General features: G+C 52.6%; 1 protein-coding gene across 1 annotated transcript; it reads right to left on the bottom strand.

The window, feature by feature from the left end:
- Window positions 1-4,407: 4,407 nt before the first annotated feature.
- On the bottom strand, window positions 4,408-10,532 carry DHH (desert hedgehog). Its single transcript, XM_011987603.1, has 4 exons — window positions 9,920-10,532; window positions 6,823-7,084; window positions 5,339-6,192; window positions 4,408-5,004 (listed from the first exon to the last, which is right to left on the bottom strand). Exons 1-3 carry the CDS (start codon window positions 10,220-10,222, stop codon window positions 5,567-5,569), a joined length of 1,191 nt encoding a protein of 396 aa, XP_011842993.1. The 5' UTR covers window positions 10,223-10,532; the 3' UTR covers window positions 4,408-5,004; window positions 5,339-5,566.
- Between the last annotated feature and the right edge of the window lie 1,271 nt (window positions 10,533-11,803).

Genomic DNA, 11,803 nt, shown 5'->3' with positions numbered 1-11,803 from the left:
AAGACCCTACCCTTATGACCTCATTTAACCTTAATTACTTCCTTAGAGTCCCCTTCTCCAAATACAGACACAGTAGGGGTTAAGGCTTCAATATATGAATTTGAGCTGGGGGGAGGATACACAAACATTCAGTCATAACAAAGTTCAATCTTCCCTCTCCTTCTCTAGTTCAAAAAGAGCTAAGGGTCTTCTTATGCTTTCTGTGTTGGCGTACCAGCCTGCCATAGATTCCTGCCAGAAACCTGTATCAGTATATGTATTTCCTTAACTGGATGGATAGATAGCTTTAGGGAGCTATCTAGCTATTTAGTTAGGGAGCCAATGAAAATGAGAGAGAAATAACTGTCAGAAAGCTGGGAGGACTTTATAGTGACTCAGTGAAGGGAAGGAGAAAAGGTGAAAAACAGCTAAGGTCCAACAAGATGCGGCCCCATTCATCAAGGTGGTCTTATTTCTTTTTTAAAAAAAAAATTATTTATTTGTTTATTTATTTTGAGCTCTTGCTCTGACACCCAGGCTGTAGTGCAGTGGTGTGATCATAGCTCACTGCAACCTTGAACTCCTGGGCTCATGCGATCCTCCCATCTCAGCCCCCCAAATAGCTGGGACTACAGGCATGCACCACCACACCTGGCTAATTTTAAAAATTATTTTTTGTAGAGACAGGGTCTCACTATGCTGTCCAGCCTGATTTTTTTATTTTTATTTTTATTTATTATTTTTTGTTTAGATGGAATCTCACTCTGTCACCCAGGCTGGAGTATAGTGGTGCAATCTCAGCTCACTGCAACCTCTGCCTCCCAGGTTCAAGCAATTCTCCTGCCTCAGCCTCCCGTGTAGCTGGGATTACAGGCTCCCGCCACCATGCCTAGCTAATTTTGTACTTTTAGTAGAGACAGGGTTTTGCCATGTTGGCCAGGCTTGTCTCCAACTTCTGACCTCAAGTGATCCGCCCACTTTGGCCTCCCAAAGTGCTGGGATTACAGGCATGAGCCACCTGCACCTGGCCCAAGTCTTATTTCTTGTTACTCCCGCTTCATTTTGCCACTTACTGGCTGTGGTAACTTAGCCACATGACTTAAGCCTCTCTTTGTCTCAGTTTCCTCTTCTGCAACACCATCTCAGATTGTGATTGTGAGGATTAAATGAAAATGCAGGTAAAGTCCGGGTGTGGTGGCTCACGCCTTAATCCCAGTACTTTGGGAGGCCAGGCGGGTGGATCACCTGAGATCAGGAGTTTGAGACCAGCCTGGCCAACACAGCGAAATCCCGTCTCTACTAAAAATACAAAAAATTAGCCGGACATGGTGGCGGGCATCTGTAATCCCAGCTACTCAGGAGGCTGAGGCAGGAAAATCACTTGAACCCCGGAGGCAGAGGCTGCAGTGAGCCGAGATCATGCCACTGCACTCCAGCCTGGGCAATAAGAATGAAACTAGAAAGAAGGGAAGGGGAGGGGAGGGGAGGGGGAAAAGAAAATGCAGGTAAAATATCAGGGCAGGGCCTGGCATATCTTAAATTCTCAGTAACCATTAGCTACATATTGTTACACTTCCAGTCTTCTGCTCTAAATAAGTTGCACAGCTTCATCTCAGATTCTGAGTCCTTGCTCATGATGTTCCTTCTGCCTGGAATGCCCTTTCCAGTCTCCTCCGCCTACACATGCTTCAACATCTTAGTCAGGCCCTCCTTTCTCCTCAAGGCCTTCTCTGTACTAATATGGCATTTACCACCGGTTCAACTCATCCAAATTAAGTAACAATGTTAAATATTTTCTGTGTTTATGTCTACTTCCCCAGGGAAGAAGCTGTTTGTTAACCTTTTGTGTTTTTCAGTGGGGAATACAGGGCTACACTGCAGATGTTCAGTAAATCCTGCTTGAAGGAAGGAAAGAAGGAATAAAAGACTGGATTCTGGGCAGATAAACAAGTCACCTGAAACCTTTAGGCAGTGGTTCTCAACTCTGATTTCTCAATACGCAGACAGGTATTGCCAGGGTGATCACAAAATGCTTCATAAATTCTTAAAACAATATTACTTTTAATTATACTTCTTCAGAAAAGTAGTCTCAGGCACTACCTGGGACCCCATTATGTTTTCACCTCCTTGACTACTGAGCTCAAGGGTCACAAAGGTGAGGGACATGAAGAGTCAACTTCAATATGTAAAGAAATCTGGACTACTACAGAAATGCTGCTAGTATACCTCCAGCTTCTGAAAGTGCTGTGACACAACTCCAGAAAGTTTGCATGACTGATGCTTTTAGTGGAATGGTGAGGAAAGAAGCAATCGGAAGGCAGCAAAGTCAGTAAGAAGTGGCCAAAGAATAGAAAATATTTACTGAGTGCCTATTCCACATCCAGCACAATCCTTGTCAACCATCCTGTCACAGAGGTATCATTATCCCCAGATCTGGCTGACTTATAAGCTGAATCATCATTGACTATTTTGTTGATGGTAAAATGTGCTGCAATTGGGAGGTATCGCATGGCCAAGTGAATATGCCCACCTGCTACACCGAGATGCTGCTTGAAGGCAAGTCATGCATTTTTTTTTTTTTTGAGAGCTAGGAGGGGACTCAAAGGAATAAAGATAATGAAGGGAGGAAGTGCGGGTTGAGAGGTAAACCTCAAGCCTAGAAAATTACTTACAGAATGTAGTTTAAGGGAAACCAATGAGTTCTCCTTGTCCTGAAACATCTCCCTAGCTAACTTATTACAGTGCTAGGAATCATCACCATTATGATTTTATGGTTAAAGGTTAAAACTGTAAGATATATGTATTACTGCTGGGCACAGGGGCTCACACCAGTAATTCCAGCACTTTGTGGGGCGAAGGCAGGAGCCTAGGAGTTCAAGACCAGCCTGGTCAACGTAACAAGACTCTGTCTCTACAAAAAATACAAACGTTAGCCAAGCATAGCAGCATGCACCTGTAGTCCCAGCTATTTGAGAGGCTGAGATGGGAGGATTGCTTGAGCCCAGGAGGTTGAAGCTGCAGGGAGCCAAGGTCGCACCACTGCACTCCAGCATGGGCGACAGAGCGAGATCCTGTCTGTTTAAAAATACATGTATATATATGCATTACCTGATTACCTGGGAAGGGCAGTAAAACCAAGGAGCCCATCAACATAGGAAAACTAATTCGTTTATCAGATTTGTCATCACCTGTGGTGACATGACAGGAAGGCACCAGATCTGATAAAAAGAGACAAGGGTAGGTTTAGAAAGTAGGAAAGGTCCACAGCTTGGGATGTGTTTCTGAGACACGGAAAAACAAAGGTGCAACAGACCCCCAGTGTGGGTTGAGGGCAGCGGTAGGTGGAAGGACACCAAAGGTAAACTTGGCCGGCTTCCAAATATTGCCTTTATCAAGCACTACCTGGAACACTATTATGCTTTCACTTCCTTGACAACTGAACTCAAGGGTCATGAGGGTGAGGGACATGAGGCAGCAACTTTGATATGTAAGGAAGTCTGGGCTACTACAGGTATACTAGTAGGGCATCTGCAGCTTCCAGGAACCACAGAGCTAAACTAGGCAGGAGGGATATAAAAGTGCCATGGTTTGGAAGGACTTTCCCAAGGAGAAGCAGGTGGACTCCTTGATAGCTCCTGATATGCGTGGCTCAGCACTGGCAGCTTAACAAGGCCCACCCATCATCCCTCCCCTCCTGGGAGCAGGCTCCTTTGCGCAGGTCCAGTACACCCTTCCATGTCTGAGGCCTCTTTCCTTCCGTTTCAGAGAACCACATGCATAGGCCTAGAATTATCTTGAAGGCCACCAGAGGGCGGTGTATAGCAGGGACCCTGTGCGGTGGGAGCGCACTTCTGCTACTGACAAGGGCGAGCTCCGGGTGGTACCAACAATCCCCTATTGAGGTGAGGCAGGGAGGAGGACTATTTCCTCCTCCCTGCCTCACCTCCACCCAAGACACTTCCCTTCTGGAGCAGCCCAGCTTCCTCCTGAGCTTCCATTCCTAACTCAGGGACACCCGCCTGCCTGGATTCCAGGTGTCTACTGCGTTGGAACCTAAAGGTTCCAAAAACACCCAGGCTAGGGAAGCACAGCTGGTGATAATGGGAGAGGGAAGAGGAGGCACAGAAGACCAAGCCAGTAGAAACAACAATCAGGGCCAGCGATCAGGAGGGGAGCTCGGGTTGTAATGCTGATATGCCTTTGTTTAGGGAATCTACTTCCCCCACATACACCCAGGCCTAACCCATTCTCTCTCTCTGAGCAGCCCTTCCTAAGGAAATATTCCATCCCCTTACCGTACTCCTCTTCCTTTTACAGGCCACGAGTATGTGAGGATTGCCAAGTTATTAGCCAGGTTTCCCATGGATCATCAGTTGGCCCAGTGGCATATCAGAAAAAACATCACCCCATCCAGGCCCTGCCACCAGGGTAGGATGGGGACCAGGACTACTGGCTAATAATAGGGGACTAGATGTTTTGAGTATCAGTACTCACAAGGGCCTGGGCCCCTGCTGGAGCCCCTATAAACAGAGAAGGGGTGTGCACAGTCTTTCCCACCCCAGACAACCCTGGCCCCTTCAGCCGCAGAAGCAAAATGCTGATCCTCTCTGGGTGGGAGATGGAAACAGCAGCCTGGAAAAGGGTACGACTCTTGTGGGCTCTGTTGCTTATGGGTTGGGATGCCCCTTCTGAAGGGAGGAAAGGGGTCCCAAAGACCCTGCTGAGGAAGGAGGGGAAGCCGGAAGTAAGGTGTTAACTCAGGTTGGCCACCTTTCTCCCCCTCTCTGGAGGTGAATCACCCTCTGAATGGAGGTGTTTTCCAGTAAGCTCCTGAAAGCCTTCCCTTTATTAGCCCGCCTTGTAGGAAAATGTCAGATGTCAGACTGGCTGGCGGTGTCAGACAGTGTTAATGCCATGCCCCAGCCCCTCACCTTGGCAAGCTGGGCAAGGGAATCATTATATTACAATTTATAAATAAGAAATAAAATAAAATTATTGGGTGGGGCTGAGGCACTGGGGGAGAGGCTAAATAGTCCTCTTTTTTTTTTTGGAGACAGAGTCTTGCTCTGTCACCCAGGCTGTAGTGCAGTGGCAGGATCTCGGGATCTCGGCTCACTGCAAGCTCCGCCTCCCGGGTTCACGCCATTCTCCTGCCTCAGTCTCCCGAGTAGCTGGGACTACAGGCGCCCGCCACCACGCCTGGCTAATATTTTTTTCTTTTTTTTTTTTTTTTTGTATTTTTAGTAGAGACGGGGTTTCATCGTGTTAGCCAGGATGGTCTGGATCTCCTGACCTTGTGATCTACCCGCCTCGGCCTCCCAAAGTGCTAGAATTACAGGCGTGAGCCACCGCGCCCAGCCTAAATAGTCCTCTTTAAGGAGTGCGCACCATCAGCCCCACCTACCTAGGACCCGGGATCACCTCCTCTGAGTTCAAGGTTGCCCCTAAGCCAGGCATAGCCCCATTTTCTCCCTCCCCCTCCCTCTCCCTCCCTTCCAGTCGGCATCGTCTGCTGCCCACACCCCCACATCTCAGCCAGCAGGCCCTCGTTTGCTCGGGCGCTTCGAGGTTTCTATGCCTGGGACGCTCAGCCCAGCAGCTCCTCTGCCAAGCGGTAGAGGAGCCGAGAGTACCAATGCATGCCAGTCGGCTGGACGGCCCCGCCAGGGAGCAGCGCCCCTAGGGCGTGCAGCAGTCGCAAGGGGGCAAAAGCGCGGTGCGCCCACTGGTGACTCTCCAGAACCGCGTAGCACGAGGCCAGGACATCGTTCACCAGCAGCGTCCCGTGCGCTGTGAGCGGCGCGAACACCCCCACGGCTTCCTCCCGCGCCACACGGGCCACGCGCGTTGGCCGAAGCGCATCCCCGCCGGGCGCCAGCACCGAATCCCCAGCGCGTAGCCGGCGCGCGAACACCGGTGCAAAGTCGCCTGGCGAGGGCGCCGGCCCTCGAGCCGCAAACACCAGGTGCCAGGGTGTGAGCAACAGTTTGCGTGAGGGCCGCTCGGTCTCCACAGCCACAAATGAAGCCCGGCGCTGCAAGTCCCGGTCCAGGAAGAGCAGCACCGGCGTGGGCACCACCCGGCCTGACGCATCGGCAGCCAAAACCCAGTCTCCGCGGTGCAGTTCCCGTAGCCCCTTCCGCTCGCCGCTCCACAGGCGCACAGTTGCATTTCCCGGAAAGCAGCCGCCCGCCCGGACCGCCAGTGAGTTATCTGCAGGGAACAACCACAGGGAGGATTGAATTAAGACCAGTGGTTCCAGAATGATGGCACCGAGTCTCAAGGCCAGCGCAGACATCGCCAGTCCTGGACAACACAATTTCCCATTAACCTGACTGGCCCCAACCTGGGCAGAAAAGGAAGGGTGGTTTTCTTTCTTTTCTTTTCCTTTTTCTTCTCTAATTTATTTAATTAATTAATTTATTTATTTTGAGATAGGGTCTCCCTCTGTCGCCCAGTAGATAGAGTGCAGTGGCAGCATCTCGGCTCACCGCAACTTCTACCTCCTGGGTTCAAGCGATTCTCCTGCCTCAGTCTCACGAGTAGCTGGGATTACAGGCATGCGCCACCACGCCCGACTGATTTTTGTATTTATAATACAGATGGGATTTCACCATGTTGGCCAGGCTGATCTCGAACTCCTGACCTCAAGTGATCCTCCTGCCTTGGCCTCCCAAAGTGCTGGGATTAGAGGCGTGAGGCACCGCCTCAGCCCCTGGACGGGTATTTTTCAACACTAAAGCCCGCTTGGTCTCCCCTAGGGTGGCAACAGGACTACTGCAGACTCAGTTTAACGGAGGGAGCCCCCTTTGGGCGGATTTTACCACCCTCCTCCTACTGTACCAGCTTTGACCGACACGTGGACGTGGTTGCGGGACTCGTAGTAGACCCAGTCGAAGCCGGCTTCCACTGCGAGGCGCGCCAACAACCCATACTTGTTGCGGTCGCGGTCAGACGTGGTGATGTCCAAAGCACGGCCTTCGTAGTGGAGTGAATCCTGAGCGTGGTGGCCGTCCTCGTCCCAGCCCTCAGTCACTCTTAGGCGCACTCCGGGCCACATGTTCATCACCGCAATGGCCAACGCGTTCACCCGTTCCTTACAACGCTGGCGGGGAATAAAGGAGTCAGTCTCCCACCACCACCCTGGGGGCAAAAGGGACCTGGATAGGAGGGTTGATTCTTTGTTATTCCGGCCCCACTCCTCCCCCTCCCAGCTTTTGAGTGTCCTGGAGAAATGAGAATCTGAATAGATGGTAGTCGCCAATCTGCACTCCGTTCCCTGGGCGTCGTTGGAGAACTGTGGGGTCACCTCTGAGGTTGAGAGTGGATGCCCATACTTACCTCCTTCCCCATTTTTAATGCCCATCCCTCACCCCTATTGGTTCTGGGACAGCGGCTTAACCTGGGAGAAGGCCAGAGTTGGGAGGGCGAATGGAAGCGTGGTCAGGGAGGGCCTGGTTGCTCCCGGGGAGCCCCTGTTTGAGCCTGGCCCCCGCCCCAGGCACCGGCTCTCCTCCCTCCGCCTGATTCATCTTTTGTTTCATTGCCTTCCCTGGCACCGGGCATCGCTTCCTTCCTTCCTTCCTCCTCCTCCTTTCGGCCCCTAGCATTAACCCCTTCGTGCTCCGGATGACCCCCACAGAGGTGCCCAAGAGGAGCTGTGCGGGATCAAGGCTGTTGGAAAAAGGATTGGGGTGGCGGGGGTTGCGCGAAGTACAATGGCCATTCTCCGGGATGACTTAACCGAGCGAGAATCCTGAGCCCAGGCCGGGGACGCGCAGGGAGAAGCGGACTCAGCAGCTCCGGCCACAAAGGCGCTTTTCAGCCGCCCCGGCTCAGGGAGAGGAAAGGGCAGAAAGCCGCGCCCCCCATCCCTGCTCCGTCCGGCTAGGTCCCCTCCCCCCGCGTGGCCAGTCTTCCCAGTTCCAGCTAAGACTCTGCCAGTCCGGAGAGCCCCCATCTCTCCCATCTCTGCTCTAAATGCAGCCCAGAAGGGCGTGAGAATAGCACCTGAGAATAACGGGATCCTTGCGCGGATCTGGGGAGCCCCCTGCAGGGTGAGAGTGGAGAAGAGGAAAAGAAGCTGCGGCTGTAAGCCTGCACCTGGGGGAGTGAGACCACAGTTATCTTGGCCGCTCCAGCCTGGGAGCGGGAGACCTTGGCGCGCACCATAGCAGGGACACCGCGGGAGGAGGCGCAGAGGGACAGCTTCCTTTTTTTCTTTCCCCTCCGACTTCTCACCTCGGACTTGGTTTCCTCCTAACAGAAGGACACTTTTCCCCCTCTCCTTCTCTAGTCGCCTCCACCTCCGCAGAGTTGGGGGGTGGGGGAAAAACAGGAAAAGTGGTAGCTCCTTCCAACTTTGTCGTTTCGTCCCCTAAGGAGGCCCCGAGGCCCTGACCTGCGGGGGCAGCAGCCCAGTGCAGAGCCAACTCAATGGAGGCCTTTTGCAGCCAGGGTGTGGGAGATAAGTAAGGCTGAGGGGGCTCCCAAGCCTGTCGGAGCCCCTCCTGAGCCTGTCCCTTGTTCTGCCCACTCTGCTGCAGGTGGCAACCAGAGAAAAGGGTCACAATGTTCCATGGCCAAGGAGGAAAGAAGAAATGCCCCTTTTCCAATCTCTGGGTAGGAGGAAGGCTTCAGGGCAGAAGCAAAAGGAATTATTTCTCCCCTGGACAGGTTTTCCTAACAAAGTAACCTGGAAAACTATGGCAATTAATCAGAGGAAATCCGTACCCCTCCCTCTCCCCTCACCTCCCCACTCCATACACAATTAGGTGGTGTAATGGAAAGTATATAGGGCTCAGAATCAGGAGTCCTGAATTCTAGTCCCAGCCATGCCACTTTAAATTGTGAGAGTTTAAATTGCTTTTCCTCCTGGGGGAAGTCCAGCTCTCAGATGTAAAATGAGGGTGGCAGTTAGGGTGGGGAGGGTTGGAGGAATGTGATCTCCCAAGTTTTCTTTCAGTTCTAACATTCAAGATCACTGGCCAGGCTGGATGAAGTGGCTCACACCTGTAATCTCAGCACTTTGGGAGGCCGAGGATCCCTTGAGCTCAGGAGTTCAAGACTAGCCTAGGCAACATGGCAAGACCTCATCTCTACAAAAAATAAAAAATAAATCACTGGCCAGAGGTGGTCCTTCTCTTCCAAGGCATTGCCCACCTCACTCTAGGCTGATTCAGTTCCAGTGCTCAAAAATGGTAGTTGAATTTATCTTAATTGTGTAATTCCAAGGAAAGTCCCTGAGATAGGCAGAGCTTGGAAGACTTAGGAGCCCTCTAATTCTCAGGTGGGCCCATCTGTTATTCTCACTGAGGATGACTTTTTACCCCAAAATTGTCATTTAGACCCTAGGATAGCCCTAGAATAGACCCTAGAATAGATGTGTCCTGGTTCTAGGACATGTTTCCCATGCCAAAAGCAATTTCTGCCCAGCCCATCCTCAGGTACATCGTCTGGTGACCTGACCCTTGGCCACCCCTGTCCCAGCCCTTTTCAGTCTCTTCTTTTCGGCCCACAGAGCTTTTCTACAATCAGGTCAGGAGCCAGGCTTCTGTCTGCTGCCTAGCCAGCTCCTGGCCCCCAGCTCACCCCAGCCCTTCCTGCCTGGCTGGGTGGCTGACCCCCGGTCCACGCCTCAGCCATTTCCCGTCTCGCCTGCCGCCATCCTCCTTTCCCCGCCCTCGCTGCCTCTCCTAGCTTCACTCTCACTAGTCAGTGCCTCCTCCCCTCCCCATCCCAGACTCTTCTAGTCAGGATCCCTCCTAACCACTCTGTCCAGCCAGTAAGGATTCCCCCCCCCCGCCCCGGGGCTGGTGACAAGGAAGATCTTTAAGGCTAAAGTCTCTGTAGGTGAAGCTGGACTCACCCTCCTGGGCTGCCACAGGAAAACGGAGGAGCTGGCAGTGCCCTGGCTCAGGTAGGGAGAGGCCCTCCTTACCTCGGTCATCAGACGGTCCGCACCACTGTTCTCCTCATCCTTGAAGATGATGTCGGGGTTGTAGTTGGGCACGAGGTCCCGGAAGCGCTCGGAGCCCCTTGCCACCTTCCCCTCGGCAGGCCCACTGGCGCCCAGGGTCCGCTCGGGCACGCCGGGCACAAATTGCTTGTAGAGTAGCGGCACGAGCTGCTTGCGCGCATAGCGGCGCCGGCCAACCGGCCCCCGGCCCGGCCCGCAGCTCTGGGCTGGCAGCGCCAGAAGTGCCAAGCAGCACAGGGGCAGCAGATTGGTCAGGAGAGCCATGGATACAGCGGACCTGGGCCAAGAGCGAGCGTTCCTGTCCTCACTAACTCTCCTGTCAGTTAGGCATCTCCACAGGCACCAGAGAGGGCAGCAGGCAGAGCTGCTCCCAGAGTGCCCTAGAGCTCTTGTGGCTCAGTGCACCTGGCTGCTGCTAGCTCTGCCCACGTGCCCCCCGGGGGGGGGGTCGTCTAGGACCTGCTACTGACGAACCATCATAGCAGGGAAGGGGGGTCGTGGGTGAGTGCCAGCCCAGCCCGTCTCTGCTGCAGGACTCTGGTGCTGCCAGAACGCCCGGACTCCGGACTCCGCCTTAAGTGGCCCCTGGCCCCGCCCTCCGCCCTTCTCCCAAGATCGTCCCACCCCCTCTCACCCGGGCGGGGGATCTAGCCGGTCACTGCTGGTCCATTTTGCGACTGAAGTGTGTCCCATCCTGGAAACCAGGCAAACACCTGCCTAGGAAATCCTTGTAGCTTTACAGTCCTTGGCTGCCTAAACATCCTTCTACCTCCAAGCCTAAACTTGGAACCACACCACCGTCCTCTGATACTCGAATTGGAATTTTTGCTCTCTCAAAGCCTACCCTGGCAGGCCATGCCCTCCGCTGTCATCCAGGAAGTATGGGTTCCAATTTCTACCCAAGACCAGCCAAGCCCTTTGGGCAGACAACCAGAGCCTCCCTTCTCTGTGGTCCGCCCCAGATCTCCCCAACTTCCATCTCTCCTCACACTCAGCATTAAGCAGGACTGGGAGGTGAGGATACCAGGGGCCCATTTCTCTACTAACTTTACAATCTCCTTTGGAACTTCCCCAGAACCAGGGACAGAGCTTGGTACTTATTGTCTGGTTTAGGACTTCCAACTTTTTTCCCCTTCTCTTCTTTGCCAGGCATCTAATAGCTGCTGCTTTTCAAATGAATAACTTGTCGGTTGGAAGCTGCTGAAGGGCAGTGGGCATTCAAGAGTCTTTGTAAGAGGTGAGGATCGCTTCCCTTAACCGTCCATCTAGGCACTTCTCCAGCTTTCTCCCTCTCTGGACTCCCCGGGCTCCATTTTCAGCCACTCAGATCTCATCTCAAAGGCACCACATCCAATTTCTTTTGTTCAGAAGTCATTTCTTCAAGAAGCCTTCCTTGATGTCCCAACACTGCCCACCTGTGTTCCCTCAAGAACCAGTACTTACTGCAGTGGTAGAACAGTATTAGAATTATTTGGCACCTTACTAGACAAAGCAATCTTAAGCACACACATATTTATCATGTATCTCCAAGGTTAAGTGCCTACTCTACAGAAGGGTGCTCTGCAAGTATTTGTGGAATCTACACTTTGTGTTTCATACTCTCTCCCCTCACCCCACTCTATGGCTAGTACTCATAGCAACTTAGCATACATTAGGAAAAAACCAGGCCAGGCACAGTGGCTCACTCCTGTAATCCCAACACTTTGGGAGGCTGAGGCAAAGACTGCTTGAGGCCATGAGTTGAAGACCAACCTGGTCAACATAGTGAGACCCCATTTCAAAAAAAAAAATTAATTAGTGGAGGATGGTGGTACATGCCTGTAGTCTTAGGTACTCAGGAGGCTG

The sequence above is a fragment of the Mandrillus leucophaeus genome, unplaced genomic scaffold, assembly GCF_000951045.1.
Source record: "Mandrillus leucophaeus isolate KB7577 unplaced genomic scaffold, Mleu.le_1.0 Scaffold313, whole genome shotgun sequence".
NCBI classification, from domain to species: domain Eukaryota; kingdom Metazoa; phylum Chordata; class Mammalia; order Primates; family Cercopithecidae; genus Mandrillus; species Mandrillus leucophaeus.
Note: the sequence above shows the minus strand (reverse complement) of the source record. Positions and strands in the feature narration are given on the sequence as shown.

Excerpts from the sequence above, each read along its gene's own strand:
- DHH (XM_011987603.1), bottom strand. The coding sequence starts at position 10,222 with ATGGCTCTCCTGACCAATCTGCTGCCCCTGTGCTGCTTGGCACTTCTG. Across the intron at positions 7,085-9,919 it reads CGGACCGTCTGATGACCGAG|CGTTGTAAGGAACGGGTGAA; the intron begins GTAAGGAGGGCC and ends ATTCCCCGCCAG. Across the intron at positions 6,193-6,822 it reads CCACGTGTCGGTCAAAGCTG|ATAACTCACTGGCGGTCCGG; the intron begins GTACAGTAGGAG and ends TGTTCCCTGCAG.